The sequence below is a fragment of the Enhydra lutris genome, unplaced genomic scaffold (assembly GCF_002288905.1).
Source record: "Enhydra lutris kenyoni isolate GAN:26980312 unplaced genomic scaffold, ASM228890v2 scaffoldscaffold22, whole genome shotgun sequence".
In the NCBI taxonomy this organism is placed as follows: domain Eukaryota; kingdom Metazoa; phylum Chordata; class Mammalia; order Carnivora; family Mustelidae; genus Enhydra; species Enhydra lutris.
The window spans coordinates 16,531,157-16,554,264 of NW_019154106.1; the positions used below are offsets into that span (position 1 = coordinate 16,531,157).

Sequence of the window (23,108 nt, forward strand, 5' to 3'; positions counted from 1 at the left end):
CCACTCAGAAGCTCAGTTGGGTATGGTTTTATTAGCCACGTCAATCGTGAGCACAAACTGAGGACCACTACCTGATCCCTCTGTCACTGCACATCAAAGAACAGAGAAGTCCCTTGGCCCCAGGAGAAGCTTGGCTCCAGGCTGGATACAGCAGAGACCCTTGGAGCACCTGGGGTACCAACCCCGGAGAAGTTTCTGGAGCTAAGTCCAAAGCAGTTAACATGCCAGTGTCCCAGTCCCGTAGTATCCCATGCCACAGTGTCCCTGCCCCGACCCTAAGACTTGGATGGATACCTTTGGCCCTTTAACACACAGCCGCCTCTTCACACAGGATGTGTTCTCAGGTGGCTCCAAGCTCTGGCTTGGCCCACACCTTCATTAATGGGTCTCATGTCCGCATCCCAGCTTCCTCCTGGCTCCAAATGAGAATGTGATAACCTAGGAGGAGTGAGACCAGTCTGACTTGCACCTTCCATGATCCATCTCTGAGAACTTGGGGCTAGCTCAGGGCACCTAGGACTTGGTCGGGAAATACCAGGAAACCGGACAACAGCCCGGCATTGTCATGACCAAGTCAAAGCATGAGGCATGGAGGGCCTAGGCCAAAGAGTCTGCTGTCTCCTGGAAGTCTTTACTGACTTCTACCCTGGGGTGACTGGTTAAGCTGAGGGGGGCCTGCACTCAACTTGGGGGAGCAGGGTAGGGCTTGGCCAATCTGAGATACAACCTGCTTCACTCACCCATCACAGAGGCCAGCGTGTCCCCCATGGGATTGAACTCATTGAGCTGCGGAGACAAGGGCATAAGCATCAGGAGGAGGTGAGGTGTTGGGAGAAGGACACATGAGAATTAATTTCTGGTCATTTTTGGTCAGTTAAGGTAGGTTGAAGCCCTGTGTCCTCCCATCAATATTTGAGGGCCCAAACCTCACCGAAATGATACCAGAAGATTCTGGGTCATAGAGCTGATACATCATCTTCCCTGAGTTTCCATCAAACACATCAATCGTCCTTAATTCGTGGGGGGTACAGCTTTTGAAATTAGGATCTGGGTATCGGCCCACGACAACGAGGTTGTACCGAGGATGCCAGGTTGCCTAGGAGATGGAGAGTTGTCATGAGAGTAAATGCAGAGTATGATCAAGAGGGACATCAGAAGTATTCTTTGTCACTCTCAACTGTTAATACACTTGCCAGCCATTTAATAATGGAGATAAGACCCACACGAAACTACAAGAACAGCTTTCAAGTGCATGTGCATCCACCCTCCCAAATTTTTAACTCAAACTGGCCTCTGTGGACCTTGGGACACCTTCAGGCCTTCTCTCTCTTTCCTATTTCCTGATATCATACCAACCAATAAATGTTTTAACATCAGCTTGACCCAGACGTTAACCAAAGAGATAAGCCTACAACCGAGCAAAAAGTCTCCAGTAACCAAAACCACGTAGGACATTAGTTCTGAAGGAATCCCACCGCTGTCCCTCCTGCATCAACACAAATGATGGAAGAGTTGGTCAGAAAATGGCTAGTGGCCAAGAAAGGGAAGGAAACCTATGTTCCCCAGCTTACTCTACTCAAAACAAATCTGGCGATTAGTTGGAATGATGGAATCAGATGGGGTTTTCTTAAGAAATCACAAGGAAGTGTTGGAGGAGGAAAGACATGGTTAGCAGGAAGGACAGAGTGGTATGTGCCAGGGCTTGGAAATAAGTCACAAGTCCCACTTGGGAAGCTGGAAATTGTCCTGGCTGGATACAAAGGGGGAGGTGACACATGGATCAGTAAGAACCAACCAGTGAAGAACCCTTGTTCTTAAGAGCTTGGATTTGAGCTGAGGCACGGGGAGACACTAGTATTAAATGATCACTGCTGATGTTGTACTTCCCAGGCACTAGACATGTGCTGTAAGCGTATGGATTCTTCCAACAACCCTGTCCATCAGATACTGATACTCACTTTTTAGAGAGGAGGAAACCGAGATCCAAAAGTCAAGCAGCTTACCCAAGGTCTCTAACCGGGGCTGCCGGCCTACCTGAAGCTGGTGCCTCCCACCCCACCCCGTGCTATGTTAACAAAAGAAGTACAGGCATGAAACCTGGAGGTCTGGAGAGGGACTGCACTGTTAGAAAAAGAACAGAAACCAGGAGAGCAGAGGAACCACCAGAGTTGAAGCTGCCTGGGGTGTGGGCAGGAAGGAATCCGAAGACTTAAAGACTGTCAGCCTTGGGGGTTGAGGTCAGCTGGGGGGAGCCAGCAGCACATGCAGGTAACTGGAGGTGACGGCAAAAGAGCAGGGAGGTGAGCTAAACAATCCAGGAAAAGAGTTTATGGGAGACAAAGAAAACCCAGCACAGTGGGATTGCAGCAGGGGGACAGAAGTTGCAGAGAGCACCAGGAGAGAAGAGGTGGCTTTGTGTGGGTGCAGGATGAGATCTGGGATTAGGGATTTTGGATCTGGCCTCTCCCTACTTGGTGCAGACCCAGTCCATCCCCGTGATCACAGCTCCCTGCCTCCATCACTTACCTTGATGGGCGTCAGGTGCTGGAAGTGGCGGTGAGGGTGTGGGATTAGGCTCGGGGGGCAGTCCCACTGGGAGGCTGAGTAAACCCGGAGCTCACTCTTCTGGTCAGTGGTCAGGAGCTGGGCTCCATCAGGACTGAAACAGGCTGGTAAGTGAAAAGCCCCAGAGATGAAGGAACCCCAGGCCCTTGTCATCCTGGCTGTCACAGACCTCCTCCTGCAGGAGCACCCTCTCTCCCAATCTGCTCTAGACAGAGGTGGACTCTGGACTGTGAACAAAAACATTCTAGAAACTGGGGAGCACCTGGGTGGCTCCGTGGGTTAAGCTGCCGACTCCTGGGCTCAGGTTAGTAATTTTGGAGTCCTCGCTCAGTGGGAAGTCTGCTTGTCCCTCTCCCTTTGCTCCTCCCCCTGCTCGTACTCTCTCTAAAAAATAAAAAAATTTAAAAAAAAATTCTAGAAACTTAGCAGCTGTTGGAGGCAGCTAGACTCAAAGTTTCCAAGACATCTACTTGGCTGATGTTCTCAGGGTAGAGGTTTAACCTAGCAGCTCCTAAGTGTCGAGGGAAAAAAAAAAACCCAGAAGCAGTTGGACAGGCAGGGTCTGCAGGAAGGATGAAGTCTGGTATATCACACCTGCGTTGACAGGATGGCTATGCGGCAGTGAGTGGAGGAAGCTGGATTTCCCTCTAACCTGGCGCAGGTCCCAGATTTTCACTGTTTGGTCTACGGAGGCTGTGGCCAGGAACCAATCACAGCATGGATTCAGGGCCACGTGGGTCACTTTCTTTTTGTGCATTCTCAGATTCCAAAGCTGCAGAGAAGGGCTGGGTTCAGATGGGGCGCAGGGAGGCCCAGGGTTGGGGGCAGGGGTAAGGGAGAGAACGGGAGGACCTGGGCTCCAGAGAACGCACCTCCCTGCCGTCCATGTTCAGCAGGATCACGTGCCCCACATTGTCTCCCGTGACCACCATTCGGCTTCTGGCAGACACATCCAGGCTGCAAAACCAGACGCTGGAGGGAGAAACTGTGCTGTAAGATTGCTGGGGACAGAGGCAAGGTCCCTTCTGTCACTGTTGCAGCTCTGGCGTCTAATGTACCAGAGCCGTCCCATCAGGATTTGCTGAAGGCATAACCGTCTTGCCACAGACTCCCAGAGAGGAGCCCTCGGACTTGTCTACCAGCCGTCAGAGGGGATGGGGTGACGGAGCTCCGAAATGTGTCCCTTGACTCAGCCAGTTAAGAGTCCTTGATCAGCCACAGCTGAGAGCCATAAGGCAAGTCCCCAGGCTAGCCTCCCCCTGGAGCCCTGGGTTCTGAGGAGGACTTGTTTATTGCTTTCTCCCTTCTCTACCCTTTGGGCCAAAGGAGATGACAAACCAAACGGACTGCCCAGCTCTCTTCCGCAGGGCTGGTGAGAAAGGAACTTCTGCCCCCTTCTGAGCACTTAGGGAAAAAAAGCACACACAACCTCTGTCCTGCTCTTTCGTCTCTCTGACTACTTGAGGATGAAGGGATTGGGTTGGGATTGCTTCAGGGATCCTAAAACCTGGCCAGGAGAGCTCAGGTTCATATTCTTTTCTCTCAATACTCAAATCCTTGCTACAGTGCCCACAAACCTACAAATGTCTTTCAGAGGGAGGATTTCTTGTGGAAGAATAACGTGGAGCAGAGTCTACCCATCTCTGCCCTGACCTGTGTGGGGCCGCCCAGGACAGCGGCCAGTGCCGTTAGACCCCCTCACACACACCCTGGACTCTTTAGAGAACAGTAAGAGTCATGTCTCTGCTAGGAATCCAAGTGACAAGCATTTTGTCATTTCTCTAGTCACTTGCTCTTGGGGCATCCCATGGGCTCTGTGGACATGACTGTATCCCTTTCAGCTTCCCTCAAGGAACTGGGTGCATCATTACACCCCAGTGACGTGACGGGAATGAAATCTTAAATTCTTAGTTCCTGCTCCAACCTTTAAGTGGCTTTCCCAGCCATTGCCATGTGAACTAGTGAGAATCAAGGTCTAGAACGCTTTACAGAAGATCCAAAGCCCTTCCCTTGCTGGGAAGAGCGGAGGTTCTAGAACCCCTCACTGAAGCAGTAACGCAACCGGAAAGCAGGAAGAGCAACTATGGAAAGTCTCAGCAGGAAGGGTGGGATGTGGCTTCCCCCCAGCAGTTCCCCATGTGCCAGGCATGGGGAACACACACGAGACCTGGGTGCTCTCACCAGAACTACGCCGAGAGCCCAGACGCCCTTTCCCTCCTAGTGAGGCTACTCACTTGCAGGTGTCTGAGCTGGCAAAAACTCGGACAGTGTTGCCTTTAAAGTCTTGCAGCCTAGTTGTTCCCTCCATTGAGGAGGTGAAAAACTGGTTGGCATCAAGAGGGTTAAACTTCAGCCCAGTGATGCTCCCTCCAGCTCCAATCTAACACAAGGAAGAGAAAAGCCAGTGAGTGACGTCAGCCCAGGTGGAGGACGAGGCCTGGGCGCACGGGCTCTGCAGACCAGAGAGCCGGGCGGGCAGCAGGTGTGGCCAGGCCAGCCGAAGGGCCTGGACACGGTGATGTGTTCCAAGATGTTCTTTCCTTACTCAAGATTTTAGTTTTAAGTAAATTGTTAAAAAAAAAAAACAAAAAAAAACTAACCTACGGTACATTTGGTTGTTTTCAGAATATAGTTCTATGAATTTGAACACAGAGATCTGAATAACTACCACCCAAATTGGGACACAGAACAGTTCCATCCCCTCAAAAAACTTGCTTGTGCCCTCCCGGCATGGTCACACCCCCGACCCACCTGTAACAGCCTGGCCACCGTGGCTCTGCTCTCCATCATTATGCTATGGCTTTGCCTTGAACAGAACGTTCTAGAAGTGACTCCCACAGTTTGCATCCTCTTGCGACTGGCTCCCTTCATCTGACTCAGCATGGCGCCCCCGAGACGCGGCCAGGTTGCTGTGTGCACCCATTGCTCACCCATCACATTCTCCTGCTGGCCTTTCCGAAATGGGGACGCACCACAGCTTACTTACTATTGCCCGGAGCTCTTTAGAAGAGCCCCAGCTCGGAACAAGGACTGGATTAGGAGGGCAGGAGTCAGATCTGAGCTCCTCCCTAATTTTTCCAGACATCCCCGACAATGGTGATGAAAACGATCACGATAACGTCAGCAACGTCTCCAGCTCTTACGCCGCTGCTCTCCCAGCCTCACAGACTCCCCAAGGCCTCTGACCCAGCGCCCGCTTAGCTCACTCAACACGCTCACTGGCACGTTCCGTCCCCTGTCCAAAGCAGTCTAACCAGTGCCTGTCGTCCGCCTAACCCTTGCTGCTGGGATCATCTTCTGCTCCCAACACCTGAGTCCTGTGCTCACCCGGGCTTCGTGCGGTTTGTTCTTAAACCCCTATATGCCCGTTGTACTTTTTGTTGTAATTATGTAATTTAATTAAACATGTAACTTAATTACATGTCATTTATTAACCATTTCATAAAAATGATAAACTTTAAACATTTCAATGAAACATTTAAACATTTAAACATATTAATTAAACAGAAGAACTACGTGCAAAAAGGAAGAACGCTGTTATTTCTATGAGAGTCATGTTGAACACTTTGGAAAAACCAGATGAAAAATGAGTTGTTAAAAATGATAGTTGTCAAGTTAAGCAAGGGTGCGATACTTATAAACACGTAGCATGGGAAATAATAAAACTTGAAGAAGAATCTACAATCAGATTTCTTTCACAATTGCCTTTAAATTATGTCTTCACGGGGCCCTTGGGTGGCTCAGTCAGTTAGGCGCCTGACTCTTGATTTCGGCTCAGGTCATGATCTCATGGGTTGTGGGATTGAGCCCTGTGATGGGCTCTGTGCTCAATGGGGAGTCTGCTTGGAATTCTCTCTCTCTATCCCACTCGTACACTCTGTCTCTCTCTCTCTCTCTCAAATGAATAAATAAAATCTTAAAAGATTTTTTTTTAAGAGAGGGGAAAAGCAGAAGGAGAGGGAGAAGCAAGACTCCCCACTGAGGAGGGAGCCTTATGCAGGGTTTGATCCCAGGACCCAGAGATTATGACCTGAGCCAAAGGCAGATGCTTAACCATCTGAGCCCCCAGGTGCTCCAATAAATAAATCTTTTTTTTTTAAGATTTTATTTATTTATTTGACAGAGAGAGAGAGATCACAAGTAGGCAGAGGCAGGCGGGGGGAGGGGGGAAAAGCAGGCTCCCTGCTGAGCAGAGAGCCCTATGTGGGACTTGATCCCAGGACCCTGGGATCATGACCTGAGCCGAAGGCAGAAGCTTAACCCACTGAACCACCCAGGCACCCCCAATAAACAAATCTTAAAAAAAAAATTTTGTCTCCACTTTTAGGGAAAGGGAAACTAGACCCTATAAAAAATACATTATGGGGGTGATTTCTGTAAAACCAGGTGAGCCCTCATCAGTGGACCATGACGCCCAGAAAAGGACTGGTCCTATGTCAGAGCATCAGTAGTAAACACTACATAAACATTTCAAGCTAAAATACATGTGTGTTCTTTCTAGTAAGGGCTGACTTAAGTGGTTACGACCAACTCTTTCATTGAGAAGGAAGAACAAAACCAGGGCAAAGTATGATAACCAAATACACTGGAAACTTCCAATACCAGAGATGGATGGCTAGCTCATCAGCCTTCTGTTGAGAACTAGAAAAGGGAAACAAAATCAGTATCTCTGAAGAGAAGCTTTTGAAGTCAATGAGCACTATGAAGGCATCAGGGACTTGAAGACTGACATCCTAGAGAGAGGAGAAGCAGCAGGTAGGCCTGACTTTGGATGCCGCCTTTCCCCTTGAAGTCTATGCAGCCCAGAAAGATGTGATTGGGAAGCAGAGGGAGCAAACTGCAGAGAAGCTGAATGGAAAATGGTAGGTGGCTCCAAGGCTGAGAAGCTGGGCTGAGGTTTTGCCAGTCTCGCAGGGTAAGAGGAGGTCTGGGGACAAAATCCAGCTTTTAGTTAGGATCCCTGACATGCTAGAGATAAGAGCAAACTGGAACTAGTCTGATGCTCACAAAGACTGAAAAGTCCAGATTCAAATCATTTCTTTCTTTCTTTCTTTTTTTAAAGATTTTATTCATTTATTTGTCAGAGAGAGAGAGAGAGCAAGAAAGAGGGAACACAAGCAGAGGTAGTGGGAGAGGGAGAAGCAGGCTTCCCGCTGAGCAGGGAACCAGATGTGGGGCTGGATCCCAGGACCCAGGATCATGACCTGAGCCGAAGACAGACACTTAACTGACTGAGCCCCCCAGGCGCCCCGAGATTCAAATCATTTCAATTTCATTGGATGAAGATGATCTGGTTCCATCCTACCTGCCTGTCAGAAAGAAAAAAAAAAGTCTCTGGAGGAAAATATCACCACTCAAAACTTCAAATTATCTCTACAAGTTTTCATATGCAATATGTGGCACTGAATCTAAAATCACCCAGCATATCAGAAGATAAGGCCAAATAACCAAAAACTAAGGTAAAAACATTTGAAAGACACAGGAGATCCAGATATTAGCGTTATTAGATACAGGCTTGAAAATAATTGTGATTAATTTATTTAAAAAAAAAAAAATAGACCTGGGGCGCCTGGGTGGCTCAGTTGGTTAAGTGTCTGCCTCTGGCTCAGGTCTCCATCCCGGGGTCTTGGGACTGAGCCCTGCATTGGGTTCCATTGCTCCTCAGGGAGTCTGTTACTCCCTTTCTGTCCCTTCCCCCACTCATGCTCCCCACCAACCCTCTCAAAAAACGGACGAAGGATTTAAACAGACATTTTTTTTAAAGACATGCAAATGGCCAGGATCAGGTGAGCTGATGCTAAGCACCATTAGTCACCACTAGATACTATTTCACACCCCTCTGAGGGCAATGATAAAAAAGATGGACAGTGACAAGATAACCCCTGAAAGGAGAGAAAACACTTGCAAACTAGATCTAATAAGAAGTTAATATCAAAAATATATGAGGAACTCAGCAGCAAAAAACAAATAAACAAACAAAAAAACCCCAAATAACCTCATTAAAAACTGGTCAAAGGACCTCAATCAACATTTCTCCAAAGAAGACACACAAATGGCCAACAGGTATATGAAAAGGCGGTCAACATCACTAATCCTGACATCAGGGAAATACAAATCAAAACCACAATGCTACCACTTTACACGTGTTAGAATGGCTATTATGGAAACAACAAAAGATAAGAGGTGTTAGCGAGGGTGTGGAGAAAAAGGTACTCTTGCACTCAGTTGATGGGAATGTAAATTGGATGGGGCCCTGTGGAAAACAGTATGGAGGTTCCTCAGAAAATACACCATATGGTCCATGAGTCCCACTTGTGGGTATAGAGTCCAAGGAAATGAAACGAGCTTCTTAGTGTGTTATCTTCCTTCCTGTGTTCACTATAGCTACTCACAACAGCCCAGGAAAGGAAACCACCTCAGTGTCTGCTGATAAATGAAGGGATAAAGAAAATGTGGTAGGTATGTATGATGGAGTATCATGGAGCCCTCAAGGAGAAGGGAATCCTGCCATTTGTGACGACCAGGGGGAAGTTTCGCTAAGTGAAATAAATCAGACACAGACACTGCACGATCTCAATTATATGTGGGTCTACAGATGTGGAATTCATAAAAGCTCAGAGTAAAATGGTGGTTGCCAGGGACTTGGGGATGGAGGAGATGGGGAGATGTGGGTCAAAGGGTACAAAGTGTCAATCATGCAGGGTGAATAAGTTCCAGAGATCTAATATACAGCGTGGTAACGTAGTTAATAATACTGTGTTGTGTATGTGAAATTTATTAGGAGTTGATCTTAAGTGTTCTCAGACAGACACACAAGGTAATATGTGAAGTGATGAATGTTAACTAGCTTGACTGTGGTAATCATTTTTTTTAAGATTTTTTTTTCTATTCTTTTTTTTTTTTAAGACTTTATTTATTTATTTGACAGACAGAGATCACAAGTAGGCAGAGAGGTAGTCAGAGAGAGAGAAGGAAGCAGGCTCCCCAATGAGCAGAGAGCCTGATGCGGGGCTCGATCCCAGGACCCTGGGATCATGACCTAAGCCGAAGGCAGAGGCTTTAACCCACTGAGCCACCCAGGTGCCCCTTTTTTTAAGATTTTATTTATTTATTTGACAGAGAGAGATCACAAGTAGGCAGAGAGGCAGGCAGAGAGACGGGGAAGCAGGCTCCCCACTGAGCAGGGAGCCTGATGCAGGGCTCAATCCAGAACCCTGGGATCATGACCTGAGCGGAAGGCAGAGGCTTAACCCACTGAGCCACCCAGGTGCCTCAACTGTGGTAATCATTTGCAATGTACCCATGTTAAAATTCACCCTATATGCTTTAAATATGTGCAGTTTTTAATTGTCAATTGTATTGCAATAAAGCTGGAAAAGTGTTGTTTAGGATATGGAGAAGTTGGAGCCCTCCTACATTGCTGATGGGAATGTGAAATGGAGTAGTCACTGCGGAAAATGGTTTGACAGTTCCTCAAAAACTCAAAATTACCGTATGCCCCAGCAATTCCGCTCCTACACATATACCCAAGAGAAATGAATATGTATGTTCACATGAAAACTTGTATACAAATATTCCTAGAAGCATCCATAATAAAAGAAGGCTAAAAATCAATGCCTCAAAACATCCATCTCAAGAAGTTGTGAAAGTAACAGGAAAAGAAAGTAGGAGAGGGCTGCCTGCATGGCTCAGTCAGGTAAGCATCTGACTCTAGATTTCGTCTAGGGTCATGATCTCAGGGTTGTGGGATCGAGCTCCACGTCAGGCTCTGTGCTCAGCGTGGAGTCTGCTTGTCCCTCTCCCTCTGCTCCCCCTGCTCTCTCTCTCTCTCTCCCTCTCCAAAATAAATAAGTAAAATCTAAAAAAAAAAAAAAGGAGAAAAAAAAAGAACAGAAATTAATGAAACAGAAAACAAATATACTGTGAGAGAATTAACCAACAAAAGTTGGGGGTGCCTGGCTAGCATGCAAGGGCATGCAACTCTTGATCTCAGGGTTGTGAGTTCAAGCCCCACAATGGGCATGGAGCCTACTTTAAAAAGAAAAAAAAAAGTCAGTTTAACGCAAGACTAATAAAATTGATAAATCCCTGTTGCGACTGATCAAACGGAAGTTACCAATAACCAATGTAACAGATCAAAAAAGGGACATCAATATAAATCCTAGACATTTTAAACAATTATAAGAGGGTATAACTAATCTGATGCCAATATTAAAACTTGGATGAAATGGACAAATTCATTAGAAAAATGCAAACCTGCCAAACTGACAGAACATGAAAGAGAAAATCAGAATGGTCTGAGACCTATTAAAGACATTGTGGGGGGTGCCTGGGTGGCTCAGTGGGTTAAGCCTCTGCCTTCAGCTCAGGTCATGATCTCAGGGTCCTGGGATCGAGCCCCGCATCGGGCTCTCTGCTCAGCAGGGAGCCTGCTTTCCCCCCTCTCTCTCTGCCTGCCTCTCTGCCTACTTATGATCTCTCTCTCTCTCTCTCTGTCAAATAAATAAATAAAATATTTTTAAAAAAAGAAGACATTGCAGTTACAACTAAAAACTTTCTTGCAAAGTAAATTCCAGACCCTGATAGCTTCACTGTTGAATGTACTAAACATTTCAGGAAGAAATAATATCAGTCCTTTTTTTTCAAACTTTGTTTAAAAAACTTTGTTGAAAAGTTGCAAAAATTGTACCAAGAAGTGCTTTTCTGGAAAAAAAAAAAAAACCTACTTTTTTGGAATCATTGAAAATAAATTGCCAACATGATGTCCCATGGTCCTCAAACACACTACTGTGTATTTCCTTTAAGAACATGCTTCTGGGTAACCACAATAAGACCATCAAAACTTAGGGATATCCAAAGTGGTTCAGACTCATAGAAACAGAAAGTGTAATTGTGGTTGCCAAGGCCTGAGTGAAGGGGAAAATGAGGAACTTATTCAGTGGGTACAGAGTTTCAGTTTTACACAATGAAGTTCTACAGTTCTGCTCCACAATAACATGAATACAGTTAATACTACCATACACTTAAAAATGGTTCAGTGATAAATGTTATGTGCTTTTACCACAATTTTTAAGAAGCAGTATTACCTGCTAGAGATATAATTGGAAAGGTTAAAAAAAGGGGTGGGAAAAGAAAATTTAAATTAAAAATTTGAATATAAAACTAAAATAAACATAGAAAAATCACTTCGCATAGGGGTGCGTGGGTGGTTCAGTTGGTTAAGTGTCTGTCTTTGGCTCAGACCATGATCCCAAGGTCCTGGGATGGAGCCCAGCCTAGGGCTCCCTGCTCGGCATGGAGCCTGCTTCTCCCTCTCTCTGTGCCCCTCCCCACCACTCGAGCTCTATCTCAAATAAATAAAAATTTAAAAAAATGAATCAGTGTAACATCACATTAGCAGAATAAAGGGGGAAAATCATATGCTGATCTCAAGAGATACAAAAAAGTATTTGATGAAATTCGATTATCATTCATGCTAAGAACTTCTGGTATCTTCTTTTATTTAGAAGTAAAAGGGGGAACTTCCATAGTCTGATAGAGGATATTCAAAAACAGACAAGTTTTAACACACAAACATGCTCCTCTGTGTGTACGTAAGAGAAGTGAAAAGAGGTGTTCAAGCAAAAACTTGTATGTGAACATTCATAGCCGTTGTATTCATAAGAGCAAAAGGTGGAAACAGCCCAAACATCCATCAGCAGACGAATGGATAAATAAAGTGTGGCATATCCATATGACAGCCCATTATTCAGTTATAAAAAGGAATGAAGTGCTTATACAAGTTGCAGCATGGATGAAAATTGAAAACATTACGCTAAATCAAAGAAGCCAGACCCAAAAGGGCAAATATCATGTGATTCCATTTATACGAGGTACCTAGAAGAGTCGACTTCATAGAGACAGAAGGCAGATTAGAGGATCTAGAGGAGGGTAGTAGAAAGTCATTGTTTAATGGGTACAGAGTTTTATTTTGGGAAGATGAAAAAGTTTTGCAGACGGTTGGTGGTGATACTTGCGCAGTGTGCTTAATTGTACACTTAAAATGGCTAAAATGGGGGTATGCCTGGCTGGCTTAGTTGGAAGAACATGCAACTGCTGATCTCAGGATTGTGAGTTCGAGCCCCATGTTGAGTGCAGAGATCACTAAACAACAACAAAAAAACCTTAAAAATGGTTAAAATGGTAAATTGTATGTTAGCTGTATTTTACCACAATAATAAGTAGAAGAAATCATACTTAATGATCAAATAGAAAAGCCTTCTATGACCAAGCACAAGACAAGCATGTCTGCTATATTTAACACCAACAACATACTAGAGGTCTTGCCAATGGAACAGGGTAAAAAAGAAGTATAAGAATAGTAAAGAGAGAAACCAAACTCTCCTTATTTGTAGAGGACAAATTGCGTAGGAAAAAAATTTTAAATCTTCAGATAAACTATTAATATTAGTAAGTGTGGATTTTTGCTTCCAACCATGATGGAATGTCCTATCCTCCTGCGTTAAACCACCGAAAAAATGGGACACGATACATGAACTAGGTTCTCAGACATTGGACAACAGACAGCACAAGACAGGAGGGAAAGAAAAGAGAGAGCCCTGCGACTGCCCCAGCTTGACTGTTTGGAGAGCGTCTTCAGGATGCAAGACAGGGAGGAACCACACGGCCCAGCAATCTCACTGAGCTGAGGAGACAGAGTTTTAGGAAAGCCAACACAGCAAGAATTAGTGGGAAAAATCTGGGGAGGAGAGAGACACACAGAAGAAGCATTCTGGAGAGTTTCACAAGGGTCCTCTCAAGTCTTTGGGGGAGTATTAATGTATCCGTGTGTCTGAGGAAACTACCCAAGACTGGAGGAGGGGGTGGAGAGAAACATCATACATTGGTAGGGGAGAAATCCTCAGAACAGTCTGTGTTCTCATGGTCAGGAAAGGGAAGACTTAATATACAAAACATCGAGTCCTGGGGTGCCTGGGTGGCTCAGTGGGTTAAGCCTCTGCCTTCCGCTCGGGTCATGATCTCAAGGTTCTGGGATCGAGCCCCACATCGGGCTCTCTGCTCAGCAAGGATCCTGCTTCTCCCTCCCCGTCTGCCTGCCTCTCTGCCTACTTGTGATCTTTCTCTCTCTATGTCAAATAAATAAATAAAATCTTAAAAAAAATTGAGTCCTCAGAAGGGTATTGCCTCAGGGTGAGAACAGGTTATATCTATGGGCTGCCTTAAACACATTCTCTTTGGGGTAAAACCATGCTCACTGGGGTCTCCAAGATGTCCATGTGCTACACCATGGACCCTGTGAACAATAAATACACTAGATGACAAAAGGGACTTTCTTGAGATGGGAAGTTTACCTTGGATTATTATCTGGGTGGGATAGATATAATCAAACTCAAAATGGTCTTTATAAGAGGTACCCAGGAGGAGTCAGAGGCCGAAGAGAAGGTAATGGAAGACAGAAGCAAAAAAATCAGGGTGATGTACTTTGAAGACAGAAGAAGCAGCCATTGCCCAGCAATTCAGTCACAAGAAGCTGAAACACACAAGCAAACAGATTCTCCCCTTGGAACCTTGAGAAAGAACTAGCCCTGCCAACACCTTGATCTTAAATCCAAAAAAAATGATTTCAGACTTCTGACCTCCAGATCTCCAGAACTGTAAGAAATAAAATTGTGTTCTTTTAAGACACCAAGCCTGTGGTAATTTGCTATAGAGGCAATAGGAAACTAATATAGTAACTGGATTAACAAAGCTTAAAAGCAAGCCTTGAAGGTATCAAACTGCTTAGAAGTAAATGCATCCCAGAACAAAGCCCAACACTACTTAAAAGAATACAACACAATCCAACATCCCACCATGTACCATTCACAATGTCTGGCACCCAGTGAGAAATTACCAGGCATGCAAAGAAGCATAAAAATAGAACTCATAACCAGAAGAAAACTTAATGAGTAGAAACATCCTCAGAAGTGATACAGATGGTGGCGCCTGGGTGGCTCAGTGGTTAAAGCCTTTGCCTTCGGCTTGGGTCATGATCCCAGGATCCTCGGATCGAGCCTCACATCAGACTCTCTGCTTAGCAGGGAGCCTGCCTCCTTCTCCTCCTCTCTCTCTCTGCCTGCCCCTATGCCTACTTGTGATCTGTCTGTCAAATAAATAAAAATCTTAAAAAAAAAAAAAAAGAAGTGACACAGATGATAGAATTAGCAAAAACATTAAAACCGCTATCACGAATGTACTCTATATGGTCAAGAGAGTAGAGGAAGTAGTGAACATGAAAAAAGAAATAGAATATATTTAAGAAGGCCCAAATTAAACTTCTAGAGATGATACACAACATCTGAAAAAAAAAATACATCTAATACAGATTAGATAATGCAGAAGATTGTGAATATGTAAGACAGCAATAGAAGCTATGCAAAATAAAATGGGGGGGATTAAAAAATGAACAGTTTATCAATGACCTGTAGGACGGACAATACCTAATAGCCTAACATATATATAACTGGAATCCCAGAAAATAAAAGGGGGGGGAACTATTTGAATAAATTATGACCTAAAATTCTCCAAATTTTTAAAAAAGATTTTATTTAATTATTTGACACAGACAGAGAGAGATCACAAGTAGGCAGAGAGGCAGGCAGAGAGAGAGGAGGAAGCAGGCTCCCCGCTGAGCAGAGAGCCCTATGAGGGGCTGGATCCCAGGACCCTGAGATCACGACCCAAGCCAAAGGCAGAGGCTTAACCCACTGAGCCATCCAGGCGCCCCAAATTTTCCAAATTTGATGACAAACCCAGAGATCCAAGAGGTACAATGAACCCCAAAGAGGAAAAACATGTAGAGAAATACACCAGATAAATCACAATCATTTTTAAAGCAGCCAGAAGGAAAAAAAGAAAGGAAAAAGTCATGTAAAGAGGAACATAAGAATGAGAGAAGACTTTGCATCGGAAATCATCTCCAAAGTAGTAAAAGCAAGAAAACAAAAACAAAAGCCTGTGAACCGGGGCGCCTGGGTGGCTCAGTGGGTTAAAGCCTCTGCCTTCGGGACGCCTGGGTGGCTCGGTTGGTTAAGCGGCTGCCTTCGGCTCAGGTCATGATCCCAGCGTCCTGGGATCGAGTCCCGCATCGGGCTCCTTGCTCATCAGGGAGCCTGCTTTTCCCTCTGCCTCTGCCTGCCATTCTGTCTGCCTGTGCTTGCTCTCTCTCCCTCTCTCTCTCTCTGACAAATAAATAAATAAAATCTTAAAAAAAAAAAAAAAAAAAAGCCTCTGCCTTCAGCTCAGGTCATGGTCCCAGGATCCTGGATGGAGCCCCACATCTGACTCTCTGCTCAGCAGTGAGCCTGTTTCCCCCTCTCCCTCTCTCTCTGCCTGCCTCTCTGCCTACTTGTGATCTTTCTCTGTAAAATAAATAAATAAGATCTTGAAAAAAAAAAGTCTGTGAACCTAGAATTCTATACTAGCAAAGATATCTTTTCCCCTAAAAACGACAAAGGAAAAAAACGGTATCACCAACCAACCCACATTATAAGAAATGTTGAAGAAAATTCTCCAGGCATAAGGAAAATATTACCACAAGGAAATCTAGATCACACAAAACAATGAAAATCACTGGAAATGGCAAATATGTAAATATTAAAGTTTTTCTTCTCATTTAAAAAAATCCTTAAAAGATACCTACCCTACAACACAGTCATTCCCCAACTAGGTAGCTACTCAAGAAAAATGAAAACATATATCCACACAAAGCTGGTACATAAATGTTCATAACAGCTTTACTTTTATTTGAAGAAAAATCCAAATATCCTTCTGAAGGTGAATGGATAAACTGCGGTACGTTGTTATAATGGAACACTACCGAGAAAGAAAAAGAAAACCCAACTGATACGTGTAAAAATGTAGATGAATCTCAAACAATTATACTGAGTGAAAGCCAGGGAAAAAAAGAGGTCTATATTGTACTATGTCATTTACAGAAAAGTCTAGAAAATGCAAATTAACCAATAGGGTTAGAAAGCAGATTAACAATTTTCAAAGGTAGGGAGGGGTGGATTGCAAAGGGGTATGAGGAAACTTTGGGGCTGAAAAAAAGACACAAATAACCCATACTGAGAATGTGTAGGTATCACTAAAGATCCTGTGGACATTAACAGGATAGTAAGGAAATACCAAGAACAAATTCATGTGACTAAATTCAACAACTTAGGTAAAATGGACAAATTTCTTGAAAGACAAACTACCAAGCTCATTCACAAGAAACACAGGACGTAAAATGCTCCATAGCTAGGAAAGATATTGAACACATAGTTAACTCCCCAACAAGGAAAACTCCAGTCCTAAACACACTACAAAAATTTTAAGGAAGAGATAGTATCAATTTACACAAAGAATTCCAGAAAATACAAGAGGTAGGAAGGAATACTCCTAACTTTTTTATGAGGTCTGCATTAGCCTGATACCAAAGGGATTACAAAACACAAAAGGGAATTATAGGATATTGTTAGTGGTCGTCTGGTACATGATCTTAAACTAGAATATCTGAGATAATAAGTAAAATACAACAGATTCTAGGGTAGAATATTTACACAAAAATCTAAGTAGAGGTTTGGGTGTGTGTAATAGTGTATACACACAGAGAAAGAGGTCCCAAATGGAGATTTCAAGTAATTTTTATTCTTCATGCTTTTCTCTGTATTATTTGAAATTCTGAGAAGCATCGATCATTTTACAAGAAGAGTAAAACCAAGTAATCTTCATTTTGAAAATGTCACACGTGTTTCCTTGCCAAGGGCCTGAAAGATGTAAAGATCAGAGCCAAGGTCAGAGGACTAAAGAAGTAACAAAATGAGGGGCACCTGGCTGGCTCAGTCAGTGGAGCACGTGACTCTTGATTTTGGGGTCGTGATTTCAGGCCCCACGTTGGGCACGGAGCCTACTTAAAAATATTTTTAAAATTTAAAAATTAAAAAGAAAAAAAGAAGTAGCAAAATGAGGCACTGCTGCTCCTTCAGTCCCTGTTCTCAAATCAACTTTCTGTTAGTATCTGGGGGGAAAAACAGAGAGGTCTCCAGACTACCATACCCTTCTTCTGCTCCCATCTAGCCTCTTGCTGGTCACAAAGTTCAGATGCTCAGGCCAATCTCTACCATGCGTGAGGAAATGTCACTTAAAGTCACATTATACTAGAGAGTGGTATAAACCCAAAACAGCCTCAGCCTGGCACAAGTTTAAAGCAGATGTCATTCCCCTTTTGGTCAGGAGGCTTTCCTCTAGGACACCCTTAGGCTACTTCTTAAATTTCTCTATTCCCATGTCCTAAATTCCAAGGGGAAAACAAAACAAAAATCTCTTCCTGTCTGAGCTCTGGGTTTTGACTTCAACTTAAAAACTGCCCCTTCTGGTGGTCACCTGTCTCACCAGCGGGGCAGGAAGCCAAGGTCTGTTCACAGCATTCCTCTGGCTGCCTTTCTTCAGGCCTCAAGCACCTGTTTTCTTTTCTTTTCTTTTTTTTTTTTTTTTAAAGATTTTATCACAAGTAGGCAGAGAGGCAGGCAGAGAGAGAGGAGGAAGCAGGCTCCCTACTGAGCAGAGAGCCCGATGCGGGGCTCGATCCCAGGACCCTGGGACCATGACCTGAGCCGAAGTCAGAGGCTTTTAACCCACTGAGCCACCCAGACAGCCCAAGCACCTGTTTTCTTGAACACGCATCTCATCCCAAGCCTGTCTAACCTGGCCTTTTCTGATGGCTGCTTTGAGGAAGCACTTAAGAAAAGTCATCCTGGGTTCACCCTTGGCCTCATCTATCTCTTCTGTTCCATTTCTGGTGATATGCCCCAAAGAACTGAAAAGTGGGGACTTGAAGAGATATTTGCATACCCATGTCCGTAGCAGCCTTGTTCACAAGAGCCGAAAGGTGGAAGCAACCCAAGTGTCCATCAGCAGGTGAATGCGGAAGCAAAATAGATGGATCAAGTGGGGAATTATCCAGCCTAAAAGAGGAAATTCTGACACCTGCTACAACACAGATGAAGCTAGAGGACATTATGCCAAGTGAAATAAGCCAAAGGATAAAAATTGTGTGATTCCACTTTTGCAAGATACTGGTGAGCGTGTCAAAACCATCAAGACAGAAAGTAGAATGGTGGTTGCCAAGGACGGGGAGACGGAAGAATGGGGAGTTAAGTGTTTAGTAGGTACAGAGTTTCACTTTTGCAAGATGGGATTCTGGAGACTAGCTACACAAGAACTCCAATGTGCATAAGGCCGATGAACTGCACACTTAAAAATGGGTAAGAGGGTACATTTTTGGTGTATTTCATTACCATCTTTAAAAATCAGAACATTTCATGTAAAAAAAAAATTAGGACTTCAGGCTTCATTTGAATAAATCAGATCTGATACCATCATTGCACCTAGATTCATTTTTTTTTTTAAGATTTTATTTATTCATTTGACAAAGATCACAAGTAGGCAGAGAGGCAGGCAGAGAGAGAGGGGGGAAGCAAGCTCCCTGCTGAGCAGAGAGCAGGATGTAGGGCTCCATCCCAGGAGCCTGGGATCATGACCTGAGCAGAAGGCAGAGGCTTTAACCCACTGAGCCACCCAGGCGCCCCAAGGGACCTAGATTCTTACACATTAATCGTCTCCAGTGTACCTCTGACCCCACCCCCTATCATTCTTTTTCCTGTTTGGCTTCTTTAAGCATGTGAGTTTGTGGCTTCTGCTCTAAACACAGAAAGCCACTTATGACCGTACAGCCCTCCACTGTTAGCCCCCTGCTGGGCAAACTAAGGTCTTCTCTTTGGTGGCGGGGCCAGCACCATCCTGCCTCAGCAACTCATGATTAAATACTAACCATGCCTAGAAAATGCTACGTCAAACTGCCCCAAACACACTCTGCCTTTCCTTTTTCTCTCCATTTACCTAATTATTGTTCTTCCCCACTCCCTACTCACCCATGAGCCTTCTCTCTAACTCAAAAGGGGTTCTTCCTTCTCTCACGTTCTGCAGCATTTAGCATCGGTAGTGTCAATTACCTTGTATGTATATCCCATCTTCCCAGTTACACTTCAAGGCCCTCATTCGTTCAACAAACATAAAGCAGCAGTGCCTGGGTGGCTCAGTGGGTTAAACCTCTGCCTTCGGCTCAGGTCATGATCTCAGGGTCCTGGGATCGAGCCCCAGATCGGGTTCTCTGCTCAGCAGGGAGTCTGCTTCCCCCGCCTCTCTGCCTGCCTCTCTGCCTGCTTGTGATCTCTCTCTCTGTCAAATAAATAAATAAAATCTTAAAAACAAAACAAAACAAAAAACAAATATAAAGCAGCGACTCGAGGCCAAACCTTGTTCTGGGCACTAGGCATATGGTGGTGAACCAGAAAGGCAAGTTCGCTCTTAATGTGGAACTTACTTTCCTAAGACATTTGTATGGGCAGAGACATACAAATAAGTAAAACATTTCGGGTACTGATAAACATTGTTCAGGGGGTGGGGAGAGTGAGGCAGGGTAAGGAGAGAGGGAGTGAATGAGTGAAGCAGAGGCTCCTTTAGACAGAGTGGTCAGTGACAGCTGTTTGAAGAAGTACATGAAGCCAAGACCTGAGTGGTAAGGGGGAGCCAGCCATGAGAAAAGCATGAGAAAGAACACCCCCCGTCAAAGAGAACAGCAAGTGCAAAGACCCCATTTTAGGAATAGAAATAGCTAGTGTGGCTCAAAGCCTAGGAAGTGGGGAAAGACAGTAGTAGGAGATGAGGCCAAGAGTTAAGAAGGGCTCAGATTCTGTTCTGTGTGATAACTTACAAGAGGGTGATCAATATTTTATACCTTCTAATGTTTTAAGGGCTGGCACTCAAGGCAGATCTGAATAGCATTACCATTTACTCGTTTGAAAATACCCAGTTCCTTCTGATCCCAATTATCTCCTCGTTCCCCGATAACTTTTCATTCCTTCCACAAATACTTCTTCAGCACTACTGACTGGTACAGGGAACTGCTCACCCCTTTAATGAAGGTAGGTTTGTCCTTTATGCCAAAGTTCCAGAGCATGATATCTCCCCCTTTGGAACCCACAGCCAGGGTGCTGGGGTGAGTTGGGTGCCATGCCAAGGATGTGGCCCTCCTGTCAAAGGGGGCAGCCTTTTGGAATATCCGGTAAGAAGCCAGAGAGTGCAGAAAGGCCTGCTGGAGACCCTGACACAGAGGAAGAAAAAAAAAAAAAAAAGAATTAAGTTGAATTAAAACCCAAGTCCTGGGTAAATTGCCAATCTCTGCCTCCTCCACAGATGAGCTCTAGGGCCAAGTCCTGCCATCAAAGAAAAACTAACCGCCTGGCTCTGTGCAGGCAACATGCATGAACTCATCTTGGAAAGCAAGGGGGCAGAGTGCATTCTAGATGAGACCTTTACGGCATAAGACTTCTACCTGGCTGAATGCCCAGTAGGTCAGTCCCCAACACAGAGGTGATCTGACCATTCTGACAACCTGCTGAACCAACCCAGTATCTAACCTGAGAACATCCCCATAATGAAAAGGTACCAGGCAACCCCTGGAGCACTTCAGCCAGGAAACACCTCACCTGCTGCAGTGATGGCCAGACGGCGTTGCCTAGCTTATGGTGGTGGAGGGCCCTGACGATGCTGCTTGGTGGCGGGACCTGCAGGCTAGCCAACCCCGCCCAAAGGCAGCCTGAGTCAAATCTTCTGCTAGAACCTGCCAAGCAGAACAGACACATATTTTCCTCTCTCTTCTCACGCACGCAAGAGTTTCCTGTTGAAATCTCAGAAAGCAAGCCTTGTTTTTTCATGCTGCACAGCCAGTCTCTCCCATCACCTCCTGAGATCTTTCCATGGTCTGCTCACTCTCATTCAGCACAAGAAATAAAGTAAGGATTCAGCCCCTTGCCCCAAACACTCTCTGAAATAGTAATTTTGAAGTGAAACTAAATAGGAAATCATAGGAAACCAGACCCTTTGCAGGGTTTCTGAGCAGGGAGCCAAAAAGACACACAGGAATAAAGTTTATGCAGAACTCTTCCCAGTGGGCTGGGAAACTCATGCTAGGGTTGGGTGACAATTTTAAAATCACACATGATGCATAATAAAAGGGTTTTAGGATAGCACAGTAGAAGTGACTGAGGAAAGAAGTATCTTTAAATCCTGCATTAAAATAATGTAGAGGTGACGAGTTGTTGGCCCCAAGTCCAATCTGCTCTTTTGGAAACCAGCGGATCTAGAGGGTCTGGTGGCTGGAAATTAACTAAGCTGCTTTTGGAGAGGTAGATCCACTTAGAATAGGGATAAAGATGTATTTGAGGACCTGGTCTCTATGAATCTGGTCTCTTGACAACCCATTCCTTCTTTTTATGGACAAAAAGCACTTCAGCAACAACCCCCTGCGCCAGTCTTTTGTGTTCTCCCACACTCCTTATCGCCCCAGGTTCAAGCCCCAATAAACTTGAGTTTTCTAAGGAAGGAAATTGAGGGTTCTTACAGAGGAAACCAAGGACACACAGCTAGCAACCATGACTATAGAAATTCAGCACACACACCACCAGGCAAGGTAAGGTTATTTTAAGCAGTCCTCGTGTGTAAAAATCCTGGGACAAACAAGAATTGGAAGGTCCGTTGTGTCTTATGTAATGGAGCTCATCTGCCTCTCCCCGTCACCTGAGGGGGGTTAAGCCCAAGCCCTGATGTCAAAGGAAGGACCTGCAGAAAAATGCACAGCCCGAGGCATCCAAAACTTGGGACAGCCTGGAGAAACCAGTAGCACCCATCCCCCACTCCAGCCTCCTGCGTGAGAACCCCAAAAGGCGGAATTATTAAAGCAGCAGGCGCAGGCAGTACCAGAGCCCTTCACACAGAGCTTCTTGGCCTCGGGCTCCAGCTCCCAGGGGCTTCTGCTCCTCTTGCTCTTGGGGCGCACAGCCACCTCGGGGGTCTTCTGGGTTTCTGGGCGTTTCCTAGGAGCCATCGCGTCCTCCGTGCGAAAGGGTACTGTGCCCTATGCCGAGATCGTGGAGGGAAGATTGTGAAGCCCCTGGGGAGAAACAAGGCGGGGACCAGGGAAATAAGCCAACTTCCCGCCAAACAGCCTCACCGCTTTCAATCTGGCTTCTAGCTCCGGCCCCGCCCCTCTCGGAGACGCCCCGCCCCTCCCGCGAAGAGTGGGGCACGAGAGGGGAGGAGCTCGGGGGCTCCCTAGGGAAACGGGATGGAGCCTACGTGCTGGGCCAAATTGTGCCGGTCAGCTGATCTGCCAGAAATAAAGATGGCCGCCACCGCGAGGCCACCCAATTTGAAGCCTCTTCAGAATCGGCTCTGCCCGGCCTCCGCCGGTTTCCCAGGAGACCAGGTACCAATCAAGGCTTCGGCTCCGCCTCCTCTAACTTTTAATTGGTGTTCAGACCCTCTCGGGCTTTAGGATTGGCTGTTTCTGGCGATAGAAAGCTTTGTAGAAAGCTACCCGCCCCCCCGCGATGGAAATCAAACCTCTTCCCGCCAGCCGGCTTCGCCATAGGGGTCTAGTCCTTCTGTTTCCTCAGCTG

General features: G+C 45.4%; 1 protein-coding gene across 3 annotated transcripts; it reads right to left on the reverse strand.

Annotated features, from left to right (window-relative positions):
• Positions 1-12: 12 nt before the first annotated feature.
• On the reverse strand, positions 13-22,680 carry LOC111150113 (damage specific DNA binding protein 2). 3 transcript variants are annotated; one of them, XM_022507472.1, is made up of 10 exons: positions 22,408-22,680; positions 21,138-21,271; positions 20,561-20,752; positions 4,800-4,945; positions 3,438-3,537; positions 3,160-3,337; positions 2,527-2,669; positions 932-1,096; positions 741-786; positions 13-438 (listed from the first exon to the last, which is right to left on the reverse strand). In XM_022507472.1, the coding sequence occupies exons 1-10, from the start codon at positions 22,532-22,534 to the stop codon at positions 389-391; spliced, it is 1,281 nt and encodes a 426-aa protein (XP_022363180.1). In that variant the 5' UTR covers positions 22,535-22,680; the 3' UTR covers positions 13-388. The 3 variants fall into 3 exon arrangements, with proteins under 3 accessions (XP_022363180.1, XP_022363181.1, XP_022363182.1); XM_022507473.1 differs by having other exon boundaries at positions 20,561-20,743; positions 22,408-22,672; XM_022507474.1 differs by lacking the exons at positions 2,527-2,669; positions 3,160-3,337; positions 3,438-3,537; positions 4,800-4,945 and having other exon boundaries at positions 22,408-22,672.
• Between the last annotated feature and the right edge of the window lie 428 nt (positions 22,681-23,108).